This window comes from Microtus pennsylvanicus, chromosome 14 (assembly GCF_037038515.1).
Source record: "Microtus pennsylvanicus isolate mMicPen1 chromosome 14, mMicPen1.hap1, whole genome shotgun sequence".
Lineage (NCBI taxonomy): Eukaryota > Metazoa > Chordata > Mammalia > Rodentia > Cricetidae > Microtus > Microtus pennsylvanicus.
Window position 1 is genome coordinate 54,705,421 of NC_134592.1, and position 16,753 is coordinate 54,722,173.

Here is a 16,753-nt window from a genome sequence, read left to right on the forward strand (position 1 = left end):
TGAGCTTTCTTATCAGCACCAAATAAACCCTACCATGGGCACAGTTGAGCCATTAAAATAGAATGCAGCAATCTCCCAGGTCTCCAGGCTCTGCATTGTCTGACATTTCCCCTTGCCGAGTCTCTGGTGACTAATTACTTTCCTCAGAATGGCTCAGTTCCCAGAGCCAGTGAGGGGTTCCGGCAGATTTGACCACATTTTAATTCTGTTCTGGAAAACTTTTATGGCAGCTGAAAACCAAAAGCTTCAGTCTCTTCCTGAACAACAAGCCGAACTCGACACCTAAGGATGGCAGTTCTCGGTCAAGTACAAGGTGGTAGTGGTGACGCTGGACAATACTGTGCGGACCAGGAGGGAGGTGGGAGGGGAAATAGAAGGGATACGATAGCTTTGGTGGGGTGGGTATTAGATAATTATGTTTGGAATCTGGGGAACTATGAAATGTGTTGCGTATGATCACTTTAATAATTGATGACTGAAGCTAATGCGACCTCCTTTGTCCTCGTTACCTTGTGAGTACATTTTTTTCCCGATCTTCAAGCCATCCTTCCCTCATTCTCCAGGTATGAGTTGGTTGCATGCTAAGGAGCAGCTGCAATGGCTAGACTGAGAAGAAAGCTCAGGGGAGCGCATCTCTGTGACATCATTTGTTGGTATTAAATATGAGGTTTGATGAATTGTGTGCATATGTATGTACGTACACACTCAGAGCGGTCATACTGCAGCCTGATTTTAAGCATAATTTTGTTTCGATTTTGTGTTGGTTTTTTATTGTTGTTGCTGTTTCGATGGGACATATGTCTTACAAAACAAAATAATTGAAAGTCATGGTAGTCAAGCCTTTGTTTAATTGAGACCAGTTTATGCCTCGAGCACTTTAATTATACAGCCATGTTAATTAGTCCATTTTATTACTTGTGGTTTAGCGTTATTAGATTAAGCTGTAATCTCCAGCGATCCTTTGCTTCTGACTTGTTAACTAGCATGCAGTCATTAAAATAAGTTTTAGAATTAGATTGTCAGTGCACTTAGTTACTACCGGCCGAGCTACGTAAACAGCGGGAAGAACTGGCTCCAACTGGTACAATGAACTTGATCACAATTCATTTGGCAATATTAAATTTTCCATAGGATCTAAATATTAGAAATGCCTTATAATGGTGCAAGGAATGACAAAAAGAGTTGTGCCTCACCGCGCTGAGACACTGGGTAGATGTTTATTGTAGCAAAATGTGTGGTTGGCAAGTGAGGAGCCATTTATAAGATACTTAAGATGCCATTAAGTATAAATTATAAAACTCACAGCCACAAAACATCAGCCTGTCACTGTCTCTGGCTCCTGAGAAGAGCTGTAGTTAAGACATATCTAGGATCACAGGGAATTACTTAAAATATAATGAGGCTATTGGGGCTGATCTGATAATTCAGAGAGATAAGCTTTTGAAGCTCTGTTAAAAAACATGTTCAAAATGACACGACACAGAGGCGTTTCCTTTCTTTTGTGGCCTTGCCAAGATGTCATCACCTTATCTGTAGCAATTATCTAGGCCAACAAGTGCTCCAGGCTGCATATTTCTTCAAATTATAAACTGTTTTATAATAACAGAGAAATGTATTGGTCTTACTCACAATTTCATAAATGCTAACCCAAAGCATAGCTCAGTGCACCTGCATCTAGTAAAGACATGTGGAATTTAGACAGGTATATTGTTTTGCCAGATGTAAAAGAAGAAAATGGTTAAGCAATAATAAGGAAATTTTCTTTCCTTGAAGTTTTAGAATAATGTAATGCGTAGCCAAATGTGTGCAATCATAGCTTTTGAGCCCCGGTTGTCAATCACTGCTCAGCCAGGGTCAAATGCCACATCCTGGTAGAGCTGCTACCATTACTGATGCCAGGCTGGGACCAAAAGCTGGCCAGAGGGCACATGCAATGCCGAGATCCCGGATGAGCCAAGTTCCTGGACTCTCCAATGGGCACACATATTCTTCACTGTTTGGGAGCTAACTCCTAGCATCTCAGCTCTGTTCCCTAATGTTCCTTCTATGCCGGAGGCCAGATTTTGTGTATCATTCATCCTTGTTTCCCCAAAAACTCTTATCCCTGACCGCTCCACAGATGGGAAATCTCTGTTAGATTTAAAGCCACAATCCATGTCTCTCCTACATGGTTTGAAGACTCTTGAACCTTAGCAGTTCCCGAGGCAAAGTTATATGTAATATTATTGTATTTGTCCTAAAGCGAGGTAAAATATTCACAACTAGTTTTTTTAAAAGATGTTCACAATGATCCTCACTAGTGACTTGCAACTAGAAAGTAGGTCTGGACATAGATGAGGGTTTGGAGGAAATCTTTCCCCAGGGCTTAGGAAAGAAGACTCAAAGGTGCCCCACATGCCATGGTACCTGTGAGTACTTACACACACACACACCATGGTACCTGTGCACATGTGCACACAAAATCAATAACTAAATGTAATTAAAAACTAGGAGAACTATCCTTTTCCTTTAAATCTTTGTGAGCACCTCATCATCTACATGACATGAAAATGGTTGGTGTGGGTCTCTAGAGTACCTCTGTCCATGGGAAGAGTGCGTTTCTGCCATCAGCAGGTGCTTTTGTAGAGCAGAGGGATTCAGTACCTGTGGTGGGAAACTGTCTGAATCTGTGCTTTGGAGGGCCTTTCCCCAAAGCTGATGAGCTGTGTATCTGACATGCCTTTGCCTGTTTGATCCAACTTTGACTGTGTTCGTCCGATGAGCAAGAAAGTAAACAGACTCGGTAGGGGCAACATCTTACTTCAGGAAGATCGACTAATTACAGTGACTTAAAATCTTTGTTTAATCTTCCCGCAGTTATCCTTTTAATGTGTTCTGTAATTACAAACCCTTTGGTCTGCTAATCTTTGATTCATTAGTGGGCTTCTTAAGTGTTTATTAAGGAGCACATGTAATATTCTGGTAATTACTAATGATCTTTGTTCATAGCGCATTCACTAAGATCTCTGCAGGGAGTCCCATTAGGTTCATCACCGCTTACCAGGCCACGGCCTCTATTAGCAGCGTCGTACTCCTGAGAAACGGAGAGGATTTATACAGTAGCATGGGATGTCCCTTCTCTCTTGTGACTAAGAAAATCAAAACTTAAATCTAACTGTTACTCTTCCTCCAAAATTGGGTTGACCTGCTGTCGGCTGTTCTGTTGTAGCACCGAGGAGAAAGGCAGAGTGGGACCGTGTTACGCATCACTGGAATTGTAACTGGGGCTGCCTAGTCCATGTCTCCAGCGTGCCTCGCCTGCTCCGACGCAAAGGTGCAATTACTGTACGGGCTAATGCGCTGTGGTGGCATACAGTGCCACTGAAGGGGAACGGGCTGCCGCTGAGCGCTTTGGTGCCCAGAATCCCTGCATCCCCACCCTGAATGAAACCAAACCTTGCCACCTCCTCCTTGGTAGCTAAAATCCCTTTAATAGAGGACAAGCTTTGACAGACAGACGACACATGCAAGTAGAAGTGATGATAAAGAGAAGCGTTTGATGTAAATGGTTTCTGAGGGCTGAGTCGGAGGAAAGCCAATGGAAGAGAGCACAGAAACTGTGGCACTAGATGATCTCAGGGAGGCGGCAGCAGAAATTAGCTCCACTTATCACACAAGTCAACCGGCTTTGGCAACCGCGCAGTGAGATGACTCAGGACAAACAGCCTTTGCCCCCACATTCCCTTCAGCTCCCTCCCGCAATGCTTACCTAAGAACCTCACTGAAAAGCAGTCTGTTAGCTAATGAGGTGGCTCAGGGTGTCATCCTCAAGCCTGTAGATCCAAGTTTAATCCCCAGGAACCACACAGAAGAGAAGAGACCAGAGTTTGCTGCAAGCTGTCCTCTGACCTCCGCATGAACACAGGCACACGCACATGTAAACACACACACACACACACACACACACACACAAATAGTGATACACAAGCACATAGACACGCACATACACACAGACACACACACGGAGACATAAACAGGCACACACATTTAGTTTTAAAATGTTAAACATAAAAATAAAAACAAAATAAATAAAAAATTGAAACAGAGTGCACTGCACAAATGTACACGTATGCTTGGAAATAATTGCATCCCCCATGCCAGTCCAAGCCTTTGCTGTTAGTGCCGCATAATCACACAAAGATATAATATATAATTATATAATGTGCACATCCTACAGCCTTTAATTCTGTGGAAATAAGACACCGCACAATCTGACGTTTTGTTGCACAAATTTTGACATTTTAAAATAACTCCGTATTCGTCTTTTAAGGCAGCAAAGCCACTCCACTTCTCACAGACGTCTTTCTTACGGCCATGTCTCAGAAGTGTTCTGGGAAGCTGAAGCACCGCGTCCCACCCTCACCGCATACGCAAGTTTAAAATGGGTCTCTCTGAGCACGCATTTATGTCAGTGGCAACTGCTGCTGATTCCTGAAAAGAACGGTTGCGTCTGTGGAAACAAAGGCACTGCCATGCATTAGGAACGCTTGTGTGTTAACACAGAGAGGCCCTTCCTGGCCCTGGTGGCCACCACAGTGACTTGCTTGGTGTTCCTAGTGGAGGAAATGGCAGGGCAGTTCCCCCCAATGCTAAATGCATGTCATCCTGCACTGGCAGGCCCTGTGGCTGAGTGCGTTGAGAAGAAAAAGTTGGGCCTCTCTATTGTCTCTAGAACAGTAATTTGGCCACAGCTGGAATCTCCATCTGAGTAACTTCATTTAATAGGAAGAATGGTTGCTGCCCAAGAGACAAACTAGGCAACACAGTAACAGCTGAGAGCTATGCAGTGTCTAACATCCGGTCAGAACATGCGTGGGAGCAGGGCTCGAACCCTTGCAGTTCTTCCAAGGAGCAAAAGAAGTTGTGTTACATGACTGGGAAACTGTCTCCCTCAGCATAGAGAACGCAGCTTGGAAAATGGTGAGGTAAAGCGGAAAGGAGGAAGGAAATAACTGTTTCTACAAGATTGACCAAAATCCACTGTAATTATATCAACTTAAAACAGCCTCCTTAGAGGAACTGATAACTCTCCAGTCAGAGTACAGTGTAGGGTAGCTAAATAGTACATACATTCTTGTGCGAAGCATGGGCACGCCATCTGTGAGGGGCTCAGCGGAAGGGACGCTGCTCTCTGCCTTCCGTGTTTGGGCCTCTGACTGCCTTCATGTCATAGAAAATGCTCCGAGTCTTGTAGTAATAAGAGCGGCAGCGGGGCTGCGTCCCCAACACCCCAGCCGCCTGCCCGGCTAGCTTATGCCCCGAAATAATTACACAGACACTGTATTCTTTTAAACACTGCTTTGGCCCATTCCTATCTAGCCTCTTCTAGGCTAATTCTCACATCCCGATCAACCCATCTCTAATAATCTGTGAGCACCGGTCTTACCGGGAAGATTCTAGCCTAAGTCCATCCTGGGTTGGAGCTGGGGCATGGCGTCTCTCTGAGGCGTCTGCTCCGGAGAGGAGAGCTGCGGAGTCTGACCTCACTTCCTCTTCCTCCCAGCATTCTGTTCTGTTTACTCCTCCCACCTATCTCCTAACCAATGAGAGCCAAGCAGTTTCTTTTTATTTAACCAATGACCTTCCTCCATCAGAGTCTTGCTGCTCACTGTGCCCTCCTCGCCTCTGTATTGCTCTTGCAGTACATGGACCTTTGTGTCTCCTGCCCGCCATGAATGGAGCACACTGTTCAGTAGCTCACATTTATATAAGTGTAAAGTTGATTGCAACTCTTTCTTTTTTATTCTGGAAAAAAGAAAACACATTACATTTACAGAATAAAGTGTCTATACTTCTAATAGACAGGTTAGTTATGCACACTTGTGCAATCTCACCTCTATCTGGATTTGTCAACATCTTAGAGAAAGCTGGAGTATCTTAACCTCAGCCGTTAAAGAGAGGTTAACATTGACTAGAATTTGAATGCGCTTGCATTGGTCCATCTGCTGACTCACAGTACCGTCTGGAAGTAAGGTCACACATCTGTAATATGGCCACCCAGAGAGCTGAACTGCACAGATACAGAGTCGAGAAAAGATAAATATCCTCTGCTGGGCTTTGGTCCTTCTCACCTGGGTACCTCCAGTAAGCCTGATTACATCTGCACCCATCCTGAGCAAACGAAGTGGCATGTGCTTGCAGAGTGTCCTAGCATCTTCCGGAAGGAAACTCAAGCAGGCTGCTAATGTGAACGAATGCTTCCCTCATTTCTCTATTAGGAAGAACAGCTTTCCCTCAAGGGCCCTTCCTCCTTTCCCCACCTGGACTGCTTTCCTCTAGTTGGCTCTGTTTGCCTTTTGAGTCTCATGAGGAACAGCTCAAACCCCCTTTCCCTTTGTGAATCTCTTCCTGAGCCTTCACAGAGAGCAGTAATCCCACCGCAGCCCCGAACACCTGGACACAGTGCCCATGCTACTTAACATTTCAGGTGTTTGGGGTTAGCAAAGATTCTTACATTTTCAATTTTGTTTTCTTGCATTTCTTTCTCATGTGTCTTAGAATTGGCCATAATGTGCTGAATCATTGTGAAACCTGTAACACCCAATGTCATATGGCATACATTAAGAAAACACTTGACAACTTAGAAGAAAAGCATCGACAAAAGAATTTGACTGATGTAAAAGTATTTAATGAAAGGTTATTACAGATGTCATGAGAAATATCTATGTATATTTAATGCTTTTATGATACATGAAAATGTTTCAAATAATTTGATTAAACAATTACAATAGAAGAGGTTTTGATTTCTCAACTAGACATAAGAAAATGGTTCGTAGCCAGCAATGAAGACAGGCGACAGATGTGCAAATGTAGAGATGGGGATGGTTATTTGGACTAAACCAAAATCGTATTTTAGAAATTGCTCTGCATGTTACCTGGTTATTTGTTCTACAAACCCGTAATGGCTCTCCTATTGCATTGCTTTCTGTGTAGTGTTACATTATCTTAAAATAAAAAGTTATCTCCCATACAAACTGTAGTCCGGAAATACCCAAACTATCATGCTTTGCTCTTGTTCTAAACAGACCTCTTACCGAGTCTTCAAGCCTGTGGTATATAAACACAGACACACCTCTGCATCTAAAACAGACTGAGCAAGCCAGCTGTCCCAGTTTATACTCTTCTGATAAGTTCAGTATATTTAGTTTTCATACGTGCATGCGTGCGTGAGTATGTGCATGTATGTGTGAATGTGTGCGTGCACATGAGTGTATGTCCCTGTGTGTGCCTGCACACATGAAAACCATGGATGTCATTCCTCAAGTACAATCCACCTTGGATTTTGGAGGCTGGGTTTTTCACTAGGCTTGGGCTCGCCAAGTAGGAGACTGGTTAGCCAATGAGCCTCAGGAATCCCCGTCTCTACCTGTCTGGTGCTATAAATCTCAGTGTGCCCTACCATACCTGGCTTCTTCACATGGGTTCTGGGGACTGGAGGTGAGGTTCTTATGATTTCACAGCCAAGGGTTCACAGACTGAGCCATCTTCACAGACCTGCACAATTTAAATTTAAGAGTGAAGCTCTTGTTCAGAAACTAATCTTCTAAATTAATTGTGCCAGTGCCACCGCAACTATGACAGAAAGCCCTGCACTAAGCCGAATATAGCATTTCAAGTTGAACCATACCCAGCACAGTGTTGTGAAATATGGCTTGCTGTGTCAAAGACGAGCAGTAGAAGATGCTGAAATAGCAACAAAAAATGAATTAAAGAGGAAACAGACTGCCCTGAATTTGTACACCTTTAATTACAGGCCTGCTGCTCTGCTTTCTGGCACCAAGCCCTCACACAGAGGTTCCTTCTGCCTTCTTAATTGTTATTCACTCCACGGTCCCCCTCTATACTACCCAGTCAGCCTCTGAACATTAGTGTAGGGATTTGTTTGCTATGGGACAATGATCTTGTACCCTGTAAAGATTTGTCCCTTGTATTGGTTTAATAAAATGCTGATTGACCAGTAGCCCGAAAGGGAGAATAGGCAGGGCCACCAGAACAGGAAAATTCTGGAAAGAGGAAAGGCTCAGTCTACAGTCATCACCCAGATACAAAGGAAGCAAGATGGGAATGCCTTGTTGATAAAAGGTACCAAGCCACATGGCTAACACAGAAAAGAATTATGGGCTAATATAAGATGTAAGAGTTAGTTAATAAGAAAGCCTAAGCTAATCAGCTAACTAGTTTATAATTAATAGGCCTCTGTGTGTTTCTTTGGGACTGAACAATGGTGGGACCAGGTGGGACAGAAGCCTTCACCAACTCTGCCAACATTTGTGCCAGGAACTGTTTTGGAAGAGTCAGCTGACACATCCAGACAGATGCTGTCCTGATCCCCCAAATTATCAACTTTTCATTTTACAAAATCTAGTGTAATTTCAGCTTCACTTCAGTTGCCCAGTAGGTTCAACCAAAGTGATACATTCACTCTGGTCTGTGGTAAGGCTGGGTTTTGACCAGAATCACCCAGGGATGAGATCTATAAAAAGCATTATCCCTAAAAAAATAAGTGTGAATATCATAATGATAATGATATGAAAAGTATTCAAAATTATATAATATCAGAGGTAATTCTGAAAAGCACCTACAAGGGAAAAAATAAAACAGGTGAAATTATTGCAGGAAGCAGAAAAAGGAAGAATGACCTTAAATCAGAATTTAGGATAAAGAGCACAAAAATGAAGGGTAAACAGACTAGACAAACCAGAGGTTGGATTAAAAATGGCATGTGATAGAAATGAATATTTATTAACACATCTTTAGAAATAAACCCAGGGCAAACAAAGAAAAGCTGAACTGTCACAGTGGAGGTGTCTACATGTGGTGGGCTACAGTGAAAGATAAGTGATTATTCCAAGGAAACAAAACAGAAAAAAGTAAGGCGTTGGGAGACGGAGCACTCAGTAAAGACTGAGCAGCAGCTGTGTGCAGACCCTGCACCTCTGCAAAGGCCTTGGCCCATGCTGGAGTCGTGATGGTAAATTGTAGCACAATCAATTCCAAGTTCACCCTCGGAGTCTAATTTGTCCCATGTTAGTTCCTCTGTGCTTTTAAACCATTTTATGAAATGCCTATTGAGTAACATTAATTGGACCTTTCATATACATCTTCAGATTTCTGAAGTATTAAAACACTGCATGGCATCTGTGCATGTTTTTCACACACACACATCTAAACACCTTAGGATGTATTCGTCTGATTGAAAAATAGAAATATGGGCTCTAATGAAGGACAAAGGGTCCATACTAAGGTAATACAGAAATGAGGTAAAAGATAAGAACAACAAAGCAATGAAATCCGTAGTAATGGTGAGGATATTTTAAATTACTCCTGAAAAGCTACACGTCTAAAACTTTTCAAAACAAGAAAAGCCTTTTGACCAAGATTTTAATGTACTTTTTTTTCTGTTGTTGCTTGATATTTTTTCTAGGTTCCAAGTTAAGAGAGCTGAAATGGACCCACACAGTTATAAAAGCTTAGGAGACAGCTTTCGGATGATCTTCCGAACAGAGGGGTATGTAATGTCTTTCCTGTGTGGATTGCATATTGATATGGTTGTTCTAAAGTATTTCTACTTGACAAATTTTCTTGTTTTTCAATAGTTTGCTTTGCAATCCTAGTCTTACTGGAGAAAACACTCTTAAAAGTGTGTCTTCCTATTTTGTTATATTTTTCTTAATTTGAATGTAAACTGAATATGTATATAGTGGAAACTACTCCAGAGAAAATTAATAACCAACCTGATGACTTAGGGCAATTGATAGCTTATGATACTATGGCTACGAAGTTTTCTTAACTGTATTAGCCAAACATAATAGTTATATTTACTTTGGGACTTAAATCTAATACACAAATTGATTCCTTGTTTACATAGAGGTTTGAGAATCTATAATCAGGACCTTCTCAGACTTCCTCTTGATCCCACCTCTAGTCCTTAGAGTCAGCTGCCCACCCCAGACACACTTTCTACCAGGGACCCCTCTGTGACTGTCCTGTACTGGGATTGGGTACATGATTGTCATTATTCTTCCTGTACTCCATTGCCATCTCTCCAGGGTCCTGCAGCAGTCACTTTGCAGGAGTCCTTTCTTCCACGCTGTCTCTATTCCTAGGAGTCTCTGTCTCTTGATGCAGATCCCAGCCTCCCTAGCTCTTCCTGGTGACCCCTCTTGGTTTCTCTTCCTAGTTCATCTGCAATCCCTTCTATCATTGTCAGACCTATAGAAACATTCTCTACAAGGGATTCTAAAGCCACCACACTTGCCTAGATTCCAGAGAGGGCATGAGTAACCAAGAACAGAACACCTGCCGAACAAAGAAAAGCCCAAATGTTGACACCAAGAAACATCTCAAATGTCATAACTTCAGATGCCTACCTCCCAGCACAAAAACCAACATGAACATCCAAGACAATAAGCCTCCTCCTAAAACCAGTAACCTTATTGCAGTAGGCCCTCAGAAATGCAATTTAGCTGAAGCAAGAGCCAAGGACTTCAAAATAGAAATTATGAAAATGTTCAGGGACTTTATGGAAGACACAAATAAATCTATTAATGAAGTCTGTGAAAATATAAACAGTTAAATAAAATAATGAAAGCAAAACATGAAGGCAAAATTAAAGAAATAGAATCACTAAAGAAAACCAAACTGAAATAAAACTGCAATTGAAAAATTTAGGAATTCAAACACAAACCTCAGAGGTAAGACACTCCAAAGAGACTACAAGATGTGGAAGAGAGAGTCTTGGGTGTTGAGGATAAGATAAAGAAACAGAACCCCAGACAAAGAAAATGGTGGAATTAGGAACTACAAATACTAGAAAAACATGAAGTATTTGTATTTTTAGGTCTGGGACACCTGACTCAAAATACTGTTTTCCAATTCCATCCATTTGCCTTCAAGTTTCATTGTTTTGTTTTTCTCTTATGCTTGCATAGTATTGCATTTTGTATCCGTATCACATTTGCATTTCCAAGCTCACAGCTATTGCAAACAGAGCAGCAGCAAATACAGCCAAGCAAGTATCTGTGTGGTGGGATGTTAGGTCCTCCTTTGGGAATATGCCAAGAAGTACGATAGCTGTGCCATGTGGTAGATGAAGGTTTAGCTTTTGGGGAGCTCTCCACACTGCTTTCCAGAGCAGCTGCACCAGCAGTGATTCAGGGTCCTCATTTCACCTTGTCCTCAGCAGCGCTGGACGTCAGTTGTTTTCCTGATGTGAATCATTGTGTGTCAGGATGAAATCTGTTTTGTTGTGTGTGCACATCCATGTGCCCACAAACCACAGCGATTGTGTAGTTGTCACGTGACAACTTGTGGAAGCTGGTTCCCTTTTTCTGCCATCTAGCTTCCAGGGACTGAGCCTGGGTTGTCAGAACTGCTGACAAGTGTCTTTTCATGAGCCCAAATTTTAATAGTATTACTCTATATACTCGGAATTCTCCCGGTAACTGTGTGGTAGGTTCCCTCCCAGTTGTACAGAGAAAGGAACTAAAATTTCAAGAGGTTAGCAGTGTTAGGGCAAGGACCCAAATCCAGACCCACTTAAGCCAATTATTGATCTCACTGTTTTATGTGTCTAGTGACGCCGTGAATGGCATTCTGCTTGGTCATTATTTCAGTGAGAACTCTATCATGGATATCTTGCCATGCCAACATAATAATCTATGTATCTGTATTCTATAGTTTGTAAAATGAACCTGTTTAGTGATTTTTATGGGGTTTTCCCCAATATTTTCACTATTGTAAACAGCATAGTCATTTATATGTCTACACATTTTATATATCTGCGAAGCTTTAAGAAGAAATTACTTTCTATGTATATATTGACTTTGTGCCCTTAATATTTAAGGATTTTTATTTCTCCTCACTCTCCCAAGATGGTTTACTATTTTTGAATTATTACTTGGGGACTCTGTCATTAGTGTGCATCTCCTGTTTACCTTCCAATAAGTCAGAAATGAAATTGTATTACATGTCACTGGCCCTGAACATACTAGGGGCCATTTCTTTCATTAATTAGCTGTTTGTACCCTTTACCCATTTCTCTTGGGTTAGTCCTTTTTTTAATTAGCATTGATTTGTAGGAGGTTAGTACAGATTATATTATAAACATAAATTCTTTGTTACATATGTTAAAGACATTTTTCCTAATTTGGATTTTGTCTTACGACTGTTAATATGTGAATCATTCTGGAGTTTGGGGTGTTCTAGGTCATGATTTGGTGGGAATATCTCATTTTCCCTTGAGCTATGTACCACTAGCATACTAAAAAAAAAAAAAAAAAAAAACAAAGCAAAAATCACATTATGAACCCCAAGATAATATGCTTTTTTTCTGATATTTACATTGACATTTTAAGTTTACCCAGAAATTTTTCATAATATTCTGTATAAACATTAAATTTCACTTTTAAATAATTAGACAATTGTCCAAATATCACCTGAAAATCTGTCCTTTATTCGCTAGTTGGAGGTGCAATACTCCAGCTAACAAACTCCTACGTGCTCCCCATCTCAGCTTTCTACACTGTTTTTTTTTCTATATCCCATTGTTTCGTTACGTTGTCCATCTCTAGACAGGCATCATGCTGATCTAATTATCTTATCTGTGCCAGTATCATACTTTTTAAATAATTTTATCAGCCAAGTATTTGGGGACTATGTAAAAACATGCCCTGTGGCATAAAGTTCAAATTCCTGTCATAGTGCACAGAGCCCTCGCTGGCCTGCGTTGCTCTTCTTCAGACTCGTTTCTCATACACAGATTGCCATGGGAAAAGCGAGCAGCAGGAGGGCTTCTGATCCTCTCACTCCTGGAACTTTTGTAAGTTAACTTCCTGGAGTACCCCATCACCTAATGTACCTAAGAAACTCTCTTCACTCAAAAGTGACTTTGCATTTCACCACGCCTGCACACTTTCTCTCCAGCGTATGCTCAGTTATTTCCCTTCTGTCCCCATATACATGCTGCATAAAACAGCCCCTGTGTTGTCTTTCGTGTTCCATCCTCAAAATGTCCATTACTCACTTTGCTTTGCCTGCCCAGTGCGATGTTTGGTCTGTGGAGAGACAGTATAAGTACATAACCATACAGTTTCAAAGTCCCTGTAGCTACACTAGACTGCTGTAAATCAAGCGGATGAGCCAGGCTGTGGTCCACACTCTCTGAGGATGTAATAACGGAGCGTCAGACATCGCCGGTGTACCTGTATTTACGATAAGGGGTATACATTATGCTCGTTCTGCTCAGTAGAATGAAATTAAAGAAGTCATAGTATATTACATAGTCAACAAGAAGTCCTTTCCAGTCAAACAGTCCTGCTAGCATCAGCAAGCTCTCTGAACTGAAATGGATATCTCCGAATTAGATGTGGTGGTCCTTCGCCAGGCTCTTTATTTCATTTATGTTTTAAGGAAAGCTGATGTCTCTGCTTTGATATCAAATAATACAGCAAACACACAGTGTGTGTGGTCCTTGTGCAGCGAAGTTGTGCTTTTCCTACGCTGCGCATATAATTGCTTCTACAGCAAATTGACTTTTTCTGCAGTGCCTGCATTTCAGACATGCTGTCACTCAAAGATCAGAGAGCCAGCTCTTAGAAATAGAAGGCTTTCTTGTTTAAAAAAGGCTGCATGGAGATTTTGACACCCAATAAGAGCGTTTGAAGGAAGCTAAACAAAGGACAACAACAGAAACGCATAAAAGAGTGAGAAAAACTTCTTAATACATGCTGTTGATTTTTTTCCTCAGTAAAAACCAGCCTTCTTTATTTCCTTACTTGGTTTCTAGTGCACTGTGCTCTTGGGGCTGGTTTCAGGTGCATATAGGCCTGTATGAACTCTAAAAGGAGAGACTGGTTCATTTGCTGGTGGCATCTCAAGCTCAAAGACACTGCAAATCTGTTAACGTATCTATCTCTGCGAACACACCCTCTTCCCCACCGTAAGAGTATGAAGTGTCGTCATTACCACTCTTAGCCATGTGATCCCCACACCTGTGTCCAGAATTCACCTTACTGTCAAGAAGACAATTGCTCAACCACCACAGCTTCCGCCCCTTTCTGCTCTGTCCATTTTCGTCCTTGTTAAAGACATGGCTTTTTCAAGAGCGAGTTAATTTAAAATTTTTTAAACCTTTACAGATTCTCAACAGAAGTCTCCATGCTTTGTAATTCTCCTAATTTGCATTCACTGAAGAGAACATAGAGAGATCTCAGAACATGAATGTAAGAAGGAGATTTGTCCCTGTAACTAGAACACCTCTATCACCCTCATAATTCCTCCTCTCTCTCCGCCCTGACAGCAGTAAACTCACCAAACAGCCTATGTACTGTGGAATAAAGTAATCATGAAAGGTGACAGTGACACAGTCAGTTTGGTTAGGGGCTCTAAAGTCAGTAGGTTTCATGTGCAATCTCACCTGACAAGCTGTGCCTGACACCCTGTCTACATGTGTTCATACATCAGGACACCCTGTCTACAGTGTCTGTACATCAGGACACCCTGTCTACATGTGTCTGTACATCAGGACACCCTGTCTACATGTGTCTGTACATCAGGACACCCTGTCTACATGTGTTCATACATCAGGACACCCTGTCTACATGTGTTCATACATCAGGACACCCTGTCTACATGTGTTCATACATCAGGACACCCTGTCTACATGTGTTCATACATCAGGACACCCTTTCTACATGTGTCTGTGCATCAGGACACCCTGTCTACAGTGTCTGTACATCAGGACACCCTGTCTACAGTGTCTGTACATCAGGACACCCTGTCTACATGTGTCTGTACATCAGGACACCCTGTCTACATGTGTTCATACATCAGGACACCCTGTCTACATGTGTCTGTGCATCAGGACACCCTGTCTACATGTGTTCATACATCAGGACACCCTTTCTACATGTGTCTGTGCATCAGGACACCCTGTCTACATGTGTCTGTACATCAGGACACCCTGTCTACATGTGTTCATACATCAGGACACCCTGTCTACAGTGTCTGTACATCAGGACACCCTGTCTACAGTGTCTGTACATCAGGACACCCTGTCTACATGTGTTCATACATCAGGACACCCTGTCTACATGTGTTCATACATCAGGACACCCTGTCTACATGTGTCTGTGCATCAGGACACCATGTCTACATGTGTCTGTACATCAGGACACCCTGTCTACATGTGTTCATATATCAGGACACCCTGTCTACATGTGTCTGTGCATCAGGACACCCTGTCTATATGTGTTCATACATCAGGACACCCTGTCTACATGTGTCTGTGCATCAGGGCACCCTGTCTACATGTGTCTGTGCATCAGGACACCCTGTCTACATGTGTCTGTGCATCAGGCCTCCCTGGCATCCCTGTCTACATGTGTTCATACATCAGGACACCCTGTCTACATGTGTCTGTGCATCAGGCCTCCCTAGCATCCCTGTCTACATGTGTTCATACATCAGGACACCCTGTCTACATGTGTCTGTGCATCAGGCCTCCCTGGCATCCCTGTCTACATGTGTTCATACATCAGGACACCCTGTCTACATGTGTCTGTGCATCAGGCCTCCCTGGCATCCCTGTCTACATGTGTTCGTACTTCAGGTCTCTGTTCCCTTGGACTCAGGGCATTTTATGAAGGTTTCCCAGTCTGCTTTGTTCTCGTCATTCTCTTAAGAAAGACTGCTCATATGGAAAGAACAGTGCACCATAGTCAAAAAGGTGGTTCTTTCAGGAGGAGAAGCCATCCTCATACCTCAGCTGCACTGACCCCTGCAGAAAGACATAGGAGAGGAAAAATGAGGATTGAGTTTTAGCAAAAGAGTGGAATGGGAAAATTATGTTAGTAGGCCCAGGATAGTCTGATCACCCCCACTCCTATTCCTCCTCTATTGCTCCAGTGTCTACTCCTCCTGAAATAAAGAGAAAAAAGGAGTTTCACAGAACTTAAATCATGCTGATTGTACAGGGAAAAGAAGACATGTGGCAGCATGTTTTTTTATCAGTGTTTTACACAGTGTCCTAGGCTTTCTCGTGTGTTATTCTCAGCACAACACATCATCTGAATTTTGTGGGGGGGGGGGACTGAAGTTCACAGAAGTTCAATAATGTATTCAAGGTCATATGAGTATTAGTGCCATAACTATATTTTTTATTCTACTGTGTTACCTTTCACTAAAAGACTGCATTTTATTATATATTGATTAGAAAAAAGACAGTGTGGAAATAGTAGCCATAAAGCTACAATTTTGAGATAGCTATTATATAATTTTTGGTATTTTTCTTTCAAATCACACAGCAATTTAAATCAGTCTCTGTCCCATCTTCCAGTGAATATAAAAGCCCCCAGCAACTGATGTGTATCCAGTCAACCAAATCTTGGTGATTCTGAGGAAGCACCTCAAGCCCCTGGCAACTCAAGACTTAATCCAATCATACCACATTCCTTGCAGCCAAGTGCACAAGTTCGTGGTTTTGAGTCTGCTCTCATCCTGTATGATCCTCGGCTCTCTTATGACGATAATTTTTGGGCATTGGTATGCTTAAGGCCAGTAACTAGGAAACAACTAGCTCAGATTAAACTCAGCTTCAAATGAGAAACATGTTGATTGCTGGTGCCTTCTGAAACATGGTATTCTTCAGACAGTCTTGCTGTAGAAAATATGTGGTTGCGTTGGGGAGAGCATTGGAACTGTGTTTTGCTTTGCG

At 42.1% G+C, this 16,753-nt stretch overlaps 1 protein-coding gene across 1 annotated transcript in view; it reads left to right on the forward strand.

The window, feature by feature from the left end:
* The first annotated feature begins 288 nt into the window (after positions 1 to 288).
* Positions 289 to 16,753, forward strand: part of Slc25a21 (solute carrier family 25 member 21) — a 152,256-nt gene continuing 135,791 nt past the window's right edge. Inside the window, exons 1-3 of the mRNA XM_075947553.1 lie at positions 289 to 358; positions 3,209 to 3,313; positions 9,400 to 9,547. Of these exons, the coding sequence (XP_075803668.1) occupies positions 289 to 358; positions 3,209 to 3,313; positions 9,400 to 9,547 (323 nt within the window). The remainder of the gene's footprint in view (positions 359 to 3,208; positions 3,314 to 9,399; positions 9,548 to 16,753) is intronic.